Below are 19193 nucleotides of genomic sequence, written 5' to 3'. Positions count from 1 at the left end.
ACATGATCATCACTATACGAGTGTCATATTTTGAGGACAATCTGATTACAATCTGGAGTATATATCACGCTCAGTTTTTGTTAAGGTTGGTATTCAATAGTCTTCAGTTATTCTATGTGGTTCTGTAGACGGCTGTTTGTGTTTTGGATTGTTTTTTTGTCTTTTTTCTTGGCGTTACCAGTTTTGTCTTTTCGTTTATTTTATCTCTTCTTTCTTTTTTGATTGTTTGCTTTGTTTATAGGTGATTCTGTTTCTTTGTTAACAAAATTTGTGTTTGTTTTTATAGTGATTAAAATTATAACAACATGTCGACTGTTGAACCCCTTTTGAAATCTTTCCCTATTATCATGATTATTTGTCTTTGTTTTGTTCACATATTGTTGTCAATATAGTGGTATATTATGCTACTACCATACAAGAAAGAGGTTTAGACAGCTATGCGACCAAGTCGAATCCACCATTTTCTACAATAAGGAAATGGCTGTATCCAGTAAGATAAGAAACACGACAGTTGTTTTCCTTCGTTTGAGGTTTTGTTTTTGCCATTTGATAAAGGACTTTCTGTTTTCAATTTTACTTGTAATTTGTTTTCATGACCCTCCTAGGCACTAGTCTATCCGTTGACTTACCCGTCTTTCCCGCTTTTGGTTAAAGTTTTTAGTCCATGTAGTTTTTGATAAAGTTAAAATTTAATCAACTTGAAACTTAGTACACATGTTACCGATGAAAACAATCATTTTATCTCGAACATAGAAATGAACTCATCATAGATACCAGGATTAAAATTTTATATTCACGCCAGACGCGCGTTTCGTCTACAAAAGACTCATCAGTGACGCTCGAATTAAAAAGTGTTAAAAGGCAATATAGAGTATGAAGTTGAAGAGCATTGAGGACCAAAAATTCCTAAAAAAAATTGCCAAATACAGCTGGCGCAATCTATTCCTGAGGTAGAAAAACGTTAGTTTTTTTAGAATGATAGTGCTTCATGTTAATTTATTAAGTCAAGGTAGTTTTTAAGAAAGTTTACTTGAAATCTAATTAACTTAAAACTTGTTCCCTATGCTGTGTTTTTTCTAATCCTAATGCCAATCTAGAGTTTTGACCCCAATTTCACAGATTGTTTACATTTGGTTATAAAGTGTGATTATCTCTTATGAGGATAGTAGACAATGCAACAGAGAACTCGATATAATACACATTACAACCTAATATAGCGTTTTTCTCAGATATTTGTTTTTGTATCATTTAAAAATCTTTCATTTTGAAATAATTTTATTTCCAATGCATTGGTATTATTCTATTGAAATAATGGACCGTGTTTGGTATATCTCCTTCGTCATTTACACCGGGGTCTGCTGTAGTCTTCGTCGGTTTCCTACCTTGCCCATAAATGTTCTGTCTCTCTGAGAATTTTATCAACTTGTTTTCGTGAATGCTGTTTTCAACGTATGGCATATTTTTATTCACTGTTAAAGCTACGTTTTGTTTCCGTGCTCTTTGTCCTTTTTGCGGTTTATGTAGCTTGCCTTGAAGAAATTTTCTAGGCAATAGTCCTTTATCTACATACATTTTCTGGTTTCTGTAAAAATCTTCCGCCGTTTTAACATTTGCAGTTTTCTTTAAATGTTTAAGGCCAACATATGCTTTAAAAATATCGTCATAATCGTTTAAATTGTTTTTTATTCTATAGTTATTTGGTGGCACGCCGTAATATTGTAGAACACGAGACAGAGTTGCCGGATGTGACGTAATTTTTTGTCCTAATCTTTGTGTCCTTGGCTTTTGTATAGTTGTTGAAGATATTCTAAAATGATCATCTCCATCCAGCGCGGTTGAACCTACAATTAATTACATATTCGTATTGACAGTAAGTTTAGCAAAATAAACAAATGAGATTTGCAATATCAGTGAATTTGAAAATACTAGAAACGGGGTATTATACATTAATGAATCAGCTAGTGCAGCACAATAACAAAATGTTAAATACCCATAAGACAGCATTCAATATCTCGAAGTAAACAAACAGAACAAGATTGCGTTTGAACAATCAATAACCAATAACAACACAGATATCACTGCTGGTGGACGTTTCGTCCCCGAAGGTATCACCATCCCAGTAGTCAGAACTTCTGTGTTGACATAAATATCAATTCTATGGTTTTTTTATAAATTTATAAATTTCCTGTTTACGATACATTGTAGTAAGAATTTTTTGAAATACTAATGATTTACCTATCAAAGGCCTAGATAACCTTAGCTGTGTTTGGCACAACTTTTGGGAATTTCGGGTGTTCAATGCTCTTCATTTTAGTACTTGTTTGGCTTTATATATAACTAATTTGGTCTAAGCGTCACTGATGAGTCTTATGACGACGTATCTGGCGTATTAAATTATAAGCCTGGTACCTTTGATAACTATTTGTATAGACGAGGGCATACTTCCGTAATGTGTGTGGGTTCATATGCATCGACAGTCAAGTTTAGAACAACTTGAGCTTATTGGTGATGGATTAATATGTTCAAACTCTTTCACTTTTGTTATGGTTTTAGCCTTCATACACTGATGATTCGAGCTCCATTCATGAATCTAGAGTTGAAATGCACGGCTGATAAACTGAGTCAAAAGTCTGACTTTATGGCTTACTTTTAAAACTGCCAGTTGTTTGATTGGTTGTGTCTTTTAACATCTAGTGCAACAACAATATATATATATAGCATTTTTTTCACAAAACAATACATCATTTTCACAAAACAATACATTATTTTCGGTGATTAATCGATATTTTTTTTTCAAATTTCCATCTAACGGAATTGTGTCCATGTTCACACGTTGCCTAGTTTTGAAAAAAAACCATATTAATCATTACTTTAAAATTTAGAGTGGAATAGAGTTTAGTCTAAAGTCAACATAGAACAGGGAAATTTCATGACATTTGTATGTATACAAAGACAAGCATTTGCAATTAGGTAGAACATTCAATAATTAAGATAAAATTAACACTTTTAGAGAAAATACAAACATCGACAATAGATATATTTATTTCAAAATAATACTCACTATAAGAAAATATACCGCTTGTTGATTGACGTTTAGATATATCATTCATTTCCTTCTCTTTTATCGTATGTACTCTATTGGGCTTGTCTGCATTTTTATAGTGGCGGTAATTTACACACACTCCGATATAACCAATAATTAGAAGAGCAAGAGCTATTGCTCCAACATAAAAAGGGACTAAATCGAATCCATGGTCAGGATCTAAAATGGGGAAAAATAGTATTGTATTGTATTGAAAACTCATTTAACTACGAATATGGATTGCACTTTCACTTTCATTGATTCTGAGGCATGAAAGTACGTCTTACTCATGTTACTGGAATCACATTTTTGAGAAATGCTATGCTACCCTCTAATTCAAATTTACTATGAAGAGTTAATGTGAACAATGAAGTGAAAAGACATTTAAAAAGAAAGAGAAATATAAAAAAAATATCCAATATATGCTAATGGCAGAAATTTGTATGATATCCATAATTTGTTACCACAGAATTTACCATTTAACTCAATATCCGATACACAAAACTAAGTTCATACTATCACTAATACGTACATAGTAAAACCAATAAGTGTATAGCAATCATATCTGAAAGCGTGAAGTACTTTCAAATATAAATGTAATATATTCTAAGCAATATTCATAGTATACATGCATGCAATTGTTTTTGATTACAGAAACGTTTATTCACAATTGTTCTACTTCTGTTAAAAATGTATTTGTGACTCAACTTAACCTGTAGTCAAAAGCCTTATGATTCCAGCACATTCATATGTTGAATTTAGAAATATTCAGTACTGTAAGGCTTAAAGAATACTACTGTTACCTTCATTAAATATCTTACATTTACGAAGAGATACAATTTTTCGAATACATTTGTGATGTGGTAATGATTTAGACTCTAATATTTGATCCTCAATATTATTTTCAATACTTTGGTGATGTATGTTCTCTTGTAAATTCACGATGTTTTGTCAAGATAAATAAAGGCACCAGTAGTATACTTGGGTTCAAAAATCATAAATCGATTGAGAGAAATCAAATTCGGGTTACAAACTAAAGCCGCATGAAACACATCAACTATAAGAGGAAAATAACTAAACAACAAAACAAGTGCAACACAAAAAACGACAATGCAATATACATACACTACAAACCAGTAAAAGTCTGAAATGGCCTATATCTGTACTAGACTGTACTGATTTTTACTCGACCAGTCTGAATTGGTCTGAAATTTACTTGATGATACTCGACTGTAGTCTGAACCATTCTTAACAGTCTGAGTTTGTACGTGACCAGTTCTTAACCATTTTATACGAGTCTGAACCATGCTCGACCTAGTCTGAACCATACTCGACCTAGTCTGAACCGTACTCGACCTAGTCTGAACCATACTAGACCTAGTCTGAACCATACTCGACCAAGTCTTAACCAACCTAGACCTATTCTGCATTTTATCAATTTAGGAAATATTTTTAATAAAAATGAAATTTGAACAACAACTTAATATTAAAAATGTATTCAATATAGTATTGAAATTAAAATTTCGCAATAATCAATCATAAAATAACTTCAACACAATATTAATCAACACTTACATAATAATATATATCAACCTTAAAATACAAATGAAATAAGGTGATCAAATAATCCAAACAATGAATTGTGACTAATATTTTCAATGTTATTAAAAATTTTATGAAGTATTTTATGCTAACTGGACTATGTTCACCATTAACTTAAGCCTAGTATAGATTTATGTTGTCAGTTAGACTTTAATAGTGCAGTGAATGTATTTTTTTAATTAATATTTATATAAAATAGTATATAAAACATAAATTAAAAAAAAAGAGACCTCAATGTTTTTGTTTTATTAAATCAAAAATTTAATATAATCATGATAATAGAATTTCCATATCGATCCTTGATAACCTTTTTAAAAAAGAAATGTGTTCCAAAGTAACAGTAAAAACTAATTTCAATTGATTTAAGTATGTTTTGTCAAATTAAAGACATGGCATTCATTAAGCACTTTAATATGGTCCTATTCCCTCAGTACATGTGTTTTACCTGTAGGTAAAAAGAAAGCCCTATTTTCTTAAATTCGTGTATTACTTATCTTGTATATTCGAAAGGCCTTGTTTTTTAAAGTTAAACAGGATGTTGTAATTTTGAATAAATGTTATTTAGAATTTAATCCCTCTGACCAGGTGTGATCTTATTTATGAGTTTGCCCCAAGCAGAGGTTATACTTAATATTTCACCACTACTCAGAAAAACAATTTTATTTATTTATTTAATTTTATCCCTTTTTGATATAAATTATATATAATATATTATTTTTTTTAACCTAAATAAAATAATCGATATATTTCTAATATAAGGTTAAACAATTTATAAATTTTGTTGGCTGTTGTTATAAATGTCAGTTAAAAAGAAATTTATTTTAACAGTTAAAAAAGTAGAGGTTATTTGGTCTAGTATGGTTCAGACTGGTCGAGTATTGTTCAGACCTTTGGTTAAGTATGGTTTAGACTGGAAAAAAAGGTCGAGTACTTATCAAGAATGGGTTAAGACTGTTCCAGACTGGTCGAGAAATAGTTCAGACTATTTTCAACGGCAAAGATAACGGTCAAGTAGGATTCAGTACAGTCGAGTATGGTTCAGACTGGGGTCGAGTAATGTCAAGTAAAAGTCAGACCAATTCAGACTGGTCGAGTAAAAATCAGTACAGTCGAGTACAGATGTAGGCCATTTCAGACTTTAATGGTTTGTAGTGATAGAAATGAACTTTCGATTTATGACTTCTGAACAGGCATAAACCAGAAAAGACTCGCAGGTATATATATATTTTCTATTAACCTAAATAAGAACAACATTGTCGATAAACCAGTCGTTTTCAGAATCCTTTCGAAAACAGCTTGTCTCCCATTTCCAACCCGATCCGTCCTTATCTTGTCAATTCTAAGATAAAGTATGGTATTTCTAGCTTAAATTTGTTTTCCATATATTTTGCCATGGTTTAACATTGTACAGTTCAACAGTTACTATTAACATAATTATTTTGTCTTGTTCAATTAAACATTACAGTAGTAGTCTCTCTCAGACAAGGAATTGGAGAAGTGACCAGGGTTAAGACAAATCGATAGTGAGAAATGGTATACATAAAGGCAACAGTAATATAACTCTGTTCAAAAGTCATAAATCGATTGAGAGAAAACAAATCCCGTTTTCAAACTAAAACCAAAGGAACACATTGAATATAAGAGGAAAACAACGGAACAGAAACACTGATGTGCAGCATAAAAACACGTCAATATACATAGAAACGAACACTTTTTTTTAACCAAAAAGTATTTCGTGTTGCAGTCACTAAGATACCAGAATTTAAATTTTGCACTGTATAGCCCCTAAATACATTCCTTTATTGTCTTGTCGGTGTTGGATAACCTAAAGGAGTATGTTCAGATGTCCTTTATTTAGATTGGCAACAGTAGTATATCGATTTTCAAATCTCGTAAATCGATTTAACACGATACAGATCATGATAATCAAAATCCTTAGGGATCGGATGAACCCAAAACGTGCGAGACCAGTTACATCGACAGAATATGCGTTCCATACTGTGCATGGTTTTCTGCTCATTCATTACCATATTAGTATCTGTTTGTAATGCTTAACTAATGTTAATATATGTGTGTTGAAAGATAACCATGCATGAACTACTTATATTTCTCTCAATCTAAACGTCTCATTATTTTAACCATTTTGCAAAGATTCAACAGCTTTCAGTTCTCGTAATCTGCCACTGTCTGTAAAATGTAATACGTTTAATATTTAAGTTAGCAAATCAAAATAGTTGATAACTTACTCGCTTTAAATTTCATGTGAAATGATTCTTAATTGCCATATGAACACTACTTTGAATTGATGGATGCTATTTCAGATAGACATTTTGTATAACGGCAGGTGATGGTAATATTTAGTCAGCTTTACACTTTAGGAAAACCCCAGAGTTGACATAAGGTATGCAACATGTCCTGTTGTAACGCAAATCTCTTTTAACGAAAAAGAACTGATTTGCATTGTCCTATAGTTAATAATAAATAATGTGTTCACTATGCTAAAACGGCCATCAGGTCGTTATAGTTTGCTAGTTGATTGATTGTGCATTGTCATTTCGTGGCCTATTTATAGCCGACTATGTGGTTTGTGTTTTGTTTATGGCTGAAAGCCGTCATGTGACCTCCATTTGTTTACTTCTATGTTATTTGAACTCATTTGGAGAGTTGTCTTATTGGCAATCATTCCACATCTTCTCATTTCAATATTCACTATGCTGAAAACGATTATTATTACCTTCATTGGTGATAATTGTGTACATGCATTCATTTCATACAAATACTAATGGTAATCTGAGAGCTTTACATCCCATTCACGTCATATAGAATAATACAGTAGAAATGGGTTTGAAATAAGCTAAGCTAAACATATATTGATTGTGCATTAAGAGAAAATTCGACATCTTGATAAATACTAAATTACTATAAAAGATACGATAATAATAATGTAATGTAAAAAATATACTTCAGGTAAAACTCTTAAATGTAAACAAATGCTAAGTATATTATAAAATGTAGAGTCTTTGCAAGTGCATATGAACTTACCACAACTCACTATTCAAATATAACACAAAATTTGTTTTAACAATACTTAAAACATACAACATTTTCATAAAATCTCAGTCGTGGGTTAAAGACTTTATGAATAATATCTTAAAAATCCTACACATGAATGACAAAACAAGCTGTGGTCCCTCACAAAGTGACACCCCTCTTAATATAAAACAAGCTTTAAGGATGTTTGCTTGTCACGTTTTGAAATTTTAGTCAGATTTTCGAAATCCTCTAGTTTATCTATTTGAATGCCTTTTAAAAAAAAATTGCTCATTAGTTGACCCCCATTTTTCTTTTGATAAATATTTACATGTATAATGATAAGCCAGTACAGTATTTTTGTGTTTTCACTTTTTTCTTATACAATTTTAATTATTTTTTAAAAGTTTTTGAGAACATCAAATTTGTTAATGATAAAGCTATGAAAAGTCAAGAGAGAATATTTTCCCGCCAAAATTTCAATGGTTTATATCACGACGACAAGCACATTGACCTATATTTTTTTTTTTTGCTCTTTTGATTCCTTTATTAATCCCCTATCAATATAAACTAGTGTTTTGAAAAGTTAATTATTTTGAAACTGAGTAGCGAACTTCCTCAATGTAAAACTAGCTTTTATTACTTTCAAATTGTGTCTTTCCTTTCACTATAAATGTATCAGAGGGTTGCTGCCTATGATGTTGCTATTGAGCAAAGAAAAATTAATTGAGAAGACGACGGATGTTATTGCTGCGACAGTTTTACAGGTGTCAAAGCACCAATTAAATATCACTATCTGTTCAACCAAATTCACAGGTTTCTAAATATTTTGCCTGAAGTTTAACTTCATGGAAACCAGGTATATCCTGAGTTGTACGTGTAGCAACTTTCTGCATGCCAATTTTCAACATAAATTTAAAGCCTTTTAAGAAAAAAACTGACCTTCAAAAAGTGGTACTCCAAAAATAACCACTGGTTTTCTGGAAATCTTAAATTCGTATTCTATGGAGCGCATTAATCTTCACTTTTTAATGCATTCTCATACACAAAGTAAATTATGGCTCACTATGGTCTTAATATATTTCTCTTTCACCAAAAGTTTCATTTGTTCAAATTTGTTGGTTAGTATTAGTAAAAAAGGACACCAAAAGCACTATTTCGTGTCAGAGTAGTGCATCTTTTACATACGTTCTAAATTGGAGGGAGTATCGGTCTACATATCAATCATTACTTGGGTAACAATTAAGGAATAGTCTGTGTAAAATAAAAGCACAAATAATACACCGTTGTTCAAAAGTCACAAATTAATTGAGACAAAACAAATCCGGGTTACAAATTAAAACCGAGGGAAACACATTAAGTATAAGGAAAAACAGGGAACAACTGGAACACTGAAGTCCAACAAAAGATTACCACTGACATGTTCAATGTAGTAACCGGTGACAATCCAAACTACGTTGTGAACATATCTGCACACATATATACGTGTGATGATTTACATGACGATTGTCACATGCAGCGAAAGGAATCCTTTTTCTCTTCTGTGTTTTTCATTAGTGCAGTTCAAGTTTCAGAGAACCGTTTTTCCTGCCCAATCTTTAGTTTTCTTTGTAATGTTTTAATACTGTAGTTTTTTTTCGCTCACCGTTTCGTTGTTTGTCTTTGTTCACTTTTGATGTTTTGATTGTCACGTTAAAGTCTTATTATTTGTTTAAGTAGTTCAGTTGATTATATAGGTACATTATTGTTCAGTTTTCATTTATATATAAAGCCACCAAAATTCTGAAATCCATTATTTACATATATCTAATGAAAAAATGGAAGTATTTTGTTTACTAACATTAACGGTTTTAATTTTTCTGCTAGAGATGCGCATTTCGACAACCAATGTTTCTCCAGTGATTCTCGTGGGAAATTATTTGAAAACAAAAGCGTTTTGTGAAAACTTAAACTTGTAAACGATGTATATCCAGACAAAAAGACAAGAAGTATCATTTAATATTTTTACCATATACTCTTTACATACCTGAACCGTCAGACATTGTCAAAAGAACACCAGGTGAAACAACCGATGACGCAGTTTGATCAGGTAAACAAGATCCATGATGTGTTGTCGCATTTAAAACGTCGTAATGCCATCGCAAAGTCTGAAAGTATTTTGAAAAGCATTAGACAATGAAATAAATAACAAATCGTGTTGGTGTTCCCTTGTTTAGACTAGCATGTTAACAAAAGCATATACCTTTTTGGTATCAATATTTAAAATATGTGTTCAATAGGTACTATTGTAAACACCCAGAAGATACAAAATAATCTGCTTCGTTGAAAGTTTAAAAGTTTTAATATAGACGAAAATGTTTTGAGACTTAACTTTATTAAACGTTTTTGAAAGTGTTTCAGTTAAAAGATTCAAACTTTAGTTTACTGGCTTGTAAAATTCATCGTATTTGACCTTTTAAACGTTTCGGGATTTGGGCGTCACTCATGAATCTCCTAGACCCTTTTCTGGCGCAAATACAAGACTTGAATACTTATGCCTATAGTCCAGTCAAACTAAGTTTAAACCTCAAACTAATTGCAACATAAAAAAGTTGTAGTTATAATCTCTAGCATTATGCCCTAAATATGCACAGAAAATAGTCCTAAAAAATCTAACTTGTGAAAAACTCAAAATCAGTATTAATATTGGAAGGGGAGCTAACTCTGCAAAAAATAGTCTTTTTTGTCAGGTTTTGTTGTTTTTCTTAAAAATTTTGTAAAGTATAATACTTTGATTTGGTTATGACTATATTATATAATCTTCTGCTCGTGAAATGTACTAAAAGGAATTGTTATCAGAGTTTTTATTTTGTGGGGGGGGGGGAATTTTTCATTAAAGAAATTTCAAATTTGTGACTCTGTGACTATTTTGAAAACATAATGTTAAAATTTGGTATTGTTTATATCTGTATATTATATTTTTTCAGCATCTACCTTGTTAAAAGAAACTTTAAACCACAGAAAGAAAAATATATGCTAAATTATTTGTATTAGAAATGAGATTAGTTACGTTGACATGTTGAAAAATTCAATAAATGGTCACCTAATGAATTAAGAAATCTAGATTGAAGTATGAAAACACACTAAAAGTTGTTTGTTATACATTAAAGACGGATAAAATATCACGAATCAATACATTCTGTTGAATAGAAGCGGTCAAGTTATAGTTTTATATCAATTTTATTGCTATTTTTGCCTTTTTTGCATAGTTTTCTCTCTTTCTCAATAGGAATTTTAAATTGTGATTTTTTTGGTCTTCCACAAGTAAGATTTTATTGGAGTTTTTTCTATGTATGTTTGGGGTATAATGCTAAAGATTAAAACTTAAAAATCTTCTGTTGCAATTACTTTAAGGTTTGGTCAAATCTATGACTTGACTACTATGATGAGGTTACTTATAGTTCAACTGCAAATGTTTATATGAGATAAAGTTTGATTTTTTTTCAATAAAGAGATTTATAAACAATTACAAAGAAGGGAGATAACTGGGAAAAATCAATCGAAGACCGATCAAATACTTGGTAAGGACAGCTCAATCTTGTAGAACAAATGTTAACAAATCTAACAAATATTGTGTGTATTCAAACGTCAACTAGTTCTTTTGGTTGAATTTTGTTGAACGTTCAATGGCAAACATTTCAAAACATACAATCAGTGCAGATCCTAAAAAAGTGTTTAATCACTAAATTATTAGATTTTGTTTTTAACGCTACATTAATATAATTAGAAGATTTTGCAATTAGGGTCTATCGTGGTAACGGGTGGAACAAGGGAAAACTAGGAATACTAGTTTTGAATGTAGTTTTCCATAATTGATTTATGACTTTTTAACAGCGGCATACTACTGAAGCCTTCATTTATTCACTTACAACAGGATACATACACCAGGTATCGGATTTGACGTCTACTAACCGACCGTACGTAGCTGTAAACTCCCACATCATGTGGAGATAAACGATACCACTATTTAATATACATATATACATATATATATACGTCTGGATTTGAAAAGAGAAGACCACCGTTTGTTGGTTTAAGTCCAATGGCAAATAAACAGTGAATGCGATCAAAAATGTTTGTCAGTGTTTCTAAACATCATCTTTCATAATAAAATAACTTACATAGCAAACTATTCTATAAGTCTGATAACTGACAAGGGTTGTATCCATATTGAGTGCAGCAAGGTAAGTAGTGCTACCAGAGTTTGTGTAATATAAACAACGCCAGAGTCCATCAGCTAAAATAAAATAAAAGATTGTATTATACAATTCAGTTTGGAAATGGGGAATGTTTCAAAGAGATAACAACCCGACCATAGAGCAGACAACAACCGAAGGTCACCAATTGGTATTCAATGTAGCGAGAAACTCTCGCATCCGGAGGTGTACTTATTATGTATTATGTTTATTATTAACTTAATAAATTTCATTTACTGTTTCATCCGTTTACGTATAAAATAAATGAAGCATTTGTAAAACATCACTTTTACACATACGCCATTTATAAGTTATAAGTCATTATATAAGATATTCATTTTTATTTACATCCTCTTTAATTAAAGTGTTTTTTTAAAATAACTTAAAAGTCCCTCAAAACATTCACTGCTTTTCAAACCAAGCTTTTAAATTATACAAGTAACTCATGTAATATAAAAAAGAAGATGTGGTATGATTGCCAATGAGACAACAATCCACAAAAGACCAAAATGACACAAACATTAACAACTATAGGTCACCGTACGGCTTTCAACAATGAGCAAAGCCCATACCGCATAGTAGCTGTAAAAGGCCCCGATAAGACAATATAAAACAATTCAAACAAGAAAACTAACGGCCTTATTTATGTAAAAAAATGAACGAAAAACAAATATGTAACACATAAACAAACGACAACCACTAAATTAAAGGCTCCTGACTTGGGACAGGCACATGCATAAATAATGTGGCGGGGTTAAACATGTTAGAGGGATCCAAACCCTCCCACTAACCTGGGACAGTGGTATAACAGAACAACATATATTAAGAACAAACTATAAAGATCAGTTGAAAAAGGCTTAACTCATCAGATAGACAAAAAATAAAAGTGTAAGCCTGTCTTTGATTGTTTTCTAAAATATTGTGTATTACTCTACCTCGAGGTTCAAAGGTTGCGTTTACAAAAAAGGGGGATAATATGATAATGAACTATAAATGACGACTTCAGTATGTATATTAATGAAATTTATCCTGTTGAACTTACTTTAAATAAAGCTAATACTAACAATGACCACTGCCCTTTTCTCGATCTTGATATCTATATCACTTATGGAAAGCTGAATACTAAAATTTATGATAAAAGGGATGATTTGTCATTTCCTATCGTTAATTATCTGTTTTTAGATGGTGACGTTCCCTTGTCACACTCTTACGGTGTTTATATATCTCAACTTGTACGATTCGCTCGTGTATGTAACAATGTTTTAGATTTTAACGAGAGAAATTTATGTATTACTGAAAAAATTATTACACCAGGGTTTTCGATATCACAAACTAGTCAAAACATTTACTAAATTTTATCATCGGTATAAAGACATCATTCGTAAATATAGCTCAACATGCAGACTTCTAATACGTTCAGGTATTTCACATCCAATTTTTTATGGAAATATTTTTTATAAAGCACAAAGGTGTCAGTATTCACCTCAGAAACTTACAAAACCTTTGAATAGACTTATTAAGAAGGGATATAATTACGATACTGTTGTCAAGTCATTAAAGATTGCATATTTTGGCGTTAATATTGATTCACTGAAAAGGTCTTTGCATCGGAACTAAACACATTTATTCTAAAAACAGTTGTTGGCATGACACGGGTTATGTTCTTCTCATATATGTTATGATGGTATGATACTAAACCCCTAACGGGAAGGATTGTGTCTGATGTTCATTGAAATTCTCAATTTTATTAACGAGAATAATTGAGATGGTATATAATTTAGAAAAATTGCATAAAACTTAGAAGATTACATAATTAAATGGGCAACCCATCCACACTCTCATCCATAGACATATGAATAAACTCATCATAGATACCAGGACTAAATTTAGTACATACGCCAGACGCGCGTTTCGTCTACAAAAGACTCATCAGTGACGCTCGAATCCAAAAAAGTTAAAAAGGCCTAGTATACCTGAAAATGTCAGACTGTTACTACACGAGTTGTATGTATAATTCATTTTCAGTTTGTCAGTACATGTGTCTAATTTTCCTGAGCAGCTAGCAGTTCCATCAGCAGAACTAAACTGCACATTTTCAAACTTTCTTATAATATCACTTGGACATTTTACTGCTAAACTAGCATCCGATGCACCTATTTAAAAATCAAAATTGTGAATCATAAATGATGTCATGTTTCAATGATCTGTGATTGAAGCATTAAAATATTTTTTTTAATTTTCAGATGAAATTCGGGATTATAAGCTTGGATATGAATATTGATGCTGGAAATGGTAATTTGGATCGCAACTGATGTAAACTGCATGTCTCTTATCATTAACAGATTATCGATTTAACAAAACATTTATAGATTTGAATAAATCAATCAATAAAGACCGCTTACATGAGATAATACATTATTTCAGTTGCATTTATAGATCTATTAAAATATTTTGTTTTGAAACCGATGACACACGAATGTAGCATATTTCAAAGGTTATGCATCTGGTACCTTTTGTTCAGTTGTGCAGTTATAAAATTGTAAAAATAAGTACTGTTTAGGTTATGACTAACTTATTTGCTGTGCTCGTACAATACTAGCCGAACTCGAACAACAACTTTATAATATGCAAACCAATAATCTAAACATTGATGTATCATAAGAGAAACATTGGAAGCGCGTTTAGTAAGATGTTCATGTTTTTAAATTATAAATACAAGTGTGGACACAGATCGGTGTAGAAAGTATGTTTGAATATTTGACAGCGTTTTCTGACAAAAACATTTTTTAATGTTTTTTCTTCCATAGTGTTCTATGTTAAACATGTTAAACTGTGTTCACAGTTACAGTCGCCCTGTATATCAGTTCCGAACACTTACAATTTGCAGTGTTGGTTATATAAATACAAAATATGCAATTGATGTGTCCTGTAATACATACCGTCCTTAATTAACATTACATATGTTCCCACTTCAAAAGGTGTTTGTCTGTTACATACATCGCTGTGTGTCACTGTGCTTGCACCTGCAGATACGTAAATTCTGTCATTACTCGAAGGTTCTATAGCTGAAATAACAAAAAGATCATTTTAATGGAAACCTACAGAAACATGACGCTTTAGATTAAATTCATGCGTCATTTTCATTTTCAAGAGACTACTGTGGTTTAATATTACAGAAAAAATGGTATTTCTATAATAATTGGTATTTCTATAATAATTGGTATTTCTATAATAATTGGTAGTTCTATAATACTTGATATTTCTGTATTATAAAAAAAAAAACGGAGACAGTTAATTCACAAGAAAAGAATACATTCTGAAATGATGTTATCATCTTACTGATGATCCTCTGCCATCAGAATAATTTAAAGTTCATTTCTAGATTTTAGATTGTTTAGACATGTTTTAACTTATATACGTGCATGCATGTTTTGGTGCCAAATGTATTTGCAGGAGCAAACTTAAGTGTCTTATAATTTAAATAGAATGCTTCGCTGAGCGTAGACTGATATGACCGCAGAGGTCGAACCCTGAACAGTTGGGGCAAATTTGGACACACTATTCAAGCTTGATACTGTCTGAATTTGGATTGTGATAAAAAAAAATGACATAATATAGGTTTCTGACACAAATAATCGGGTCAAAGATCTTACAAATCTATTGTGTAATACTGTGCAAATGAAGATTTCTTCTTGAAAATTTTCATTAGAAAATAGAAAAAAAAATATGAATCCCTTAAAATAATTGGAAAAAAAACCAAACTTCTTAAAACCCCTTCTTGGAGCAATAACCTCAAAATAAAATGCTAGTCTTTACTTTTGGCCCTTAATTCCTAAACTATTGGCCGTATAACCCCTATAATAAATCATAAACTTCTACTTGTGGAATTTAACATCGTGGTACAATTTCAGAGCAATAGAATACTTATACACAAGATATTATCCTGAAACTTGGCTTGTTTTTGGCCCTTCTTGGGCCGCTATTTCCTAAACGGTTTGAATCATCATCCCCGAAATCAATTCCAACCTTCCTTTTGTGGTATTGAACCTTCATAAAAAAATCATAGAGTTCCATTTACTTAAACTGTTATTGTCTGGAAACCAATGTGTCTTCAGACGACACAGACGACGTAGAAGACGACGGGATCAAAAATATTTTGCGGTCGTATGATGATCGGTCGCATAAAATCCCCCTCAAGAATAACTAGAGTTATGATCCGTTTACCCCCCCCCCCTCCCCTTTTTCCACAATTACTAACCTGTTGCTACGTGATAGTAATATTTTTCAGAAGTCAAGTTGTAAAATTCCAGACAGATGTGTGCCCTTAGAGTTATCGTACCAAAAATGGTAACAGCGGTAGTACCTCTGAAAATGAAAAAAAAATAAGTATATATTTTATCAGTAACTTAACGTATTTTAACTATACAAGTTTACTTCCTACACTAAACTGAAGAAATTAAAAGTCTTTTAAAAGTAGGATAAATCTTATGAATTTATGTAAAGCTCACGGATTATACACACGCATACAATTTTCTCCACCCGAATATGTTGAAATATCAATTATCTTTTATAGTTGATGCAGATTTATTTCAAACGGATGGCATGTCTACTTTGCATTAGGTAACGAGAATGAAGAAAATAATATTCATACATTTATAAGATGCAACGCCGTTTATTTTTGTAGTCTTCATCATACTTTACAGCTTGCCGTATATTTATAATTGAAGACCCAAAAAACATGTTTTCATAAATTCATTAACCAGTAGTTTTTACGTCATTATGTTCAGTACTTAAAAAATGTATGACCACTAAATCTTTATTTACGTCTATTTGTTTGTTTATATTGACATCATGTTTTTTCAACGAGGAACAAATCGTTTAGAAAGTCACAAATGAACAGCTTAAATGTGTTTTTTCTGTCGATTTCACAAACAAGCAAATCCTACTGTATGTGTTCTTGCCTTATTATAAAATACGATATCCTACTTACGTTATGTACAAGTCATAGTGAACACGTTATCATTATAAAATACGATATCCCACTTACATTATGTACAAGTCATAGTGAACACGGTATAAGTGTCATTAGGGAAGCATTTACCGTTTCACAGTACCTGATTTCACTCACAGTTTTTGGAGGGATTCGTGCTGGTTTAGTTTATACTACATGTTCTGGGTATAGTACTTAGTTTCATTTTAACTTGTTTCTTCCTTTTTGGGGTCATGGTATTGTCTGTTTTTGCCACTCAGTCATAATTTTAATTGTCCCTTTGGCTTTGTTTTATCTCCTAAACCCTTTTCTTTATTTATGCATTTAAGGTCTTTATTCTCTTGGGTAAAGTTGACTTTCGATAGAATTGGTTATTTATTTTATGTTTTTTTTTATCGTATAATAAACTACATCCTGGACTTTCAAATATTCGGTTTAAGGCGTTGCTGATGAAGGTAAATCTGTAAAAGTACTTCGGACTAATGAAAATCAAATTTATAACATGTTGTTTTCATTTTTCAAACGTTAAAATATATTGATGATTGATTAACATGTTACCTTAAATAATACTTATTATTTAAAAGAGTTTTACACTCAAAAACGACCGAGTTAAACGAGGCAGTATAGCCAGATAGTGTATTGGCTGTAAACGTTAATGTTCCACGATCAGCACTAATCCAAGAACCTCTTAGATCTGTTGGAAACGTACACTGTGCATCTGAAAAATATCAATATGATTTTGAAACTTATATTTGTTTCATAAAAATATCTAGTAATTTCTGTTTCCTTGTTTAGAAAAGTAGTTCAATATTTGATAGACAAAATACAATTATATAAATCATGAAAATAAGCTAATATCTATACAATGGTGTATCATATGACTGGAAATTATATAATTTAGAAATTTTACAATGTCATGATAAGATACCCCGTTAATAATGCCGTCCAATCAAGGTCAGGAAATAATCTCTACATGGTTCTTCAGGTCGATATCAAACGAAATACAAATGAATAAACATTTAGAACATTAAAATCCATAAATTGGTCTTAGGGAGCGACCATTTTACACCAAAGGGGTGGGTGGGAAGGTGGTGGGGGTAGAGGTATGTTTTTGTTTTTATTGTTAAATCAAAGCTAAGAAAGAAAAGAAGTAAACATGTCTGTCATCTGCTTGACCAGAATACTTTTAAGCAAAAAACGTTAACACAATTTTACAAACACAAGAATATGTATCTATCATATGGTCCGAGACCACAATTATTTCGTAGTGCATTCCTTTTAAAACATAAATGAAAATTTAAAAAATCCCACCTGAGCTTTCTCAATGGAATTTTTACAGTGGGTTGTATTACTTTTGTGACAAACTATATTAAAATCATAGAAAACGTCATCGGCTCTAACTCAAAATATGGACAATTTTAAGTTTAGGGCGTCTTGAAATCTTTTGACAGCTTCTGAAGTGCTGATTTTTAACCTTTTTCAGCTGGACTAAATCACTACTTTCCTTTCAAATTCTGAACCCAAATTTTTTTTACAGTGTAATTTCAACCCCCCTACATGCAATTTCAGGCATAAAACAAGGAGAAATAAATTTGGAAGGGATATAAAAAACATTGGCAAGTAACCCACTGTCAACACTAGGGACTATATTCGACAATTGTGGTCTCGGACCATATACTATGTAGACTAAGTAAAAGCTTATGAGCCTTCATTTCAATACTAAAGGTCTATGAAAGCAGTCGTACACTAACATGTACGTCATTTGGTTTCTGGTGTAGTGAAGTATCAATTGCAACCTTATCGGGCCACATATCCTCGGTTTTAGTTTGTTACCCCGATTTTGTTTTTTGTCCATGGATTTATGAGTTTTGAGCGGTATACTACTGTTGCCTTTATCTATTTCTTTTTAAAACACATTTGTTTTGAACTATTTTACTTTGAATTTTTACTTTTCTAATTACAATAAAACTCACCTGACTGTATTATGAAATGAAAAATAAACAATCCAAATTCAGAAAATTTCATTTCACAACAAAGTCAGTACCGCTCATTCTAAACGGGTCCTATCTGATTTGTTCGTGATGAAACAAACAGTTATTATTTTCATAAATTAAAATGATGTAAATAATATTTACATATTTTCGTCATTCCTCGACGGGTGGTTAAAATACTTTCAAATTATTATTCTGCATTCATTTAAAAAAAAAATTAACATCATAATTTAGATCAAAATTTATGCAGTAATATTCAAATA

The 19193-nt window shown here is 31.3% G+C and overlaps 1 protein-coding gene across 1 annotated transcript; it reads right to left on the bottom strand.

The window, feature by feature from the left end:
* Positions 1 to 1262: 1262 nt before the first annotated feature.
* On the bottom strand, positions 1263 to 19077 carry LOC139485713 (uncharacterized). The gene is made up of 9 exons (XM_071270359.1): positions 18913 to 19077; positions 17498 to 17657; positions 16208 to 16314; positions 14889 to 15014; positions 13923 to 14102; positions 11875 to 11990; positions 9723 to 9861; positions 3062 to 3262; positions 1263 to 1841 (listed from the first exon to the last, which is right to left on the bottom strand). The coding sequence occupies exons 1-7, from the start codon at positions 18962 to 18964 to the stop codon at positions 9733 to 9735; spliced, it is 870 nt and encodes a 289-aa protein (XP_071126460.1). The 5' UTR covers positions 18965 to 19077; the 3' UTR covers positions 1263 to 1841; positions 3062 to 3262; positions 9723 to 9732.
* Between the last annotated feature and the right edge of the window lie 116 nt (positions 19078 to 19193).

The sequence above is a fragment of the Mytilus edulis genome, chromosome 8 (assembly GCF_963676685.1).
Source record: "Mytilus edulis chromosome 8, xbMytEdul2.2, whole genome shotgun sequence".
Lineage (NCBI taxonomy): Eukaryota > Metazoa > Mollusca > Bivalvia > Mytilida > Mytilidae > Mytilus > Mytilus edulis.
Note: the sequence above shows the minus strand (reverse complement) of the source record. Positions and strands in the feature narration are given on the sequence as shown.

Coding starts and splice junctions, on each gene's coding strand:
- LOC139485713 (XM_071270359.1), bottom strand. CDS start 18,964: ATGAAATTTTCTGAATTTGGATTGTTTATTTTTCATTTCATAATACAG. Junction 11,991..13,922: donor TAACAGTCTGACATTTTCAG/GTATACTAGGCC, acceptor ATTTTATTTTAG/CTGATGGACTCTGGCGTTGT. Junction 9,862..11,874: donor CTTATAGAATAGTTTGCTAT/GTAAGTTATTTT, acceptor AAATACTTTCAG/ACTTTGCGATGGCATTACGA.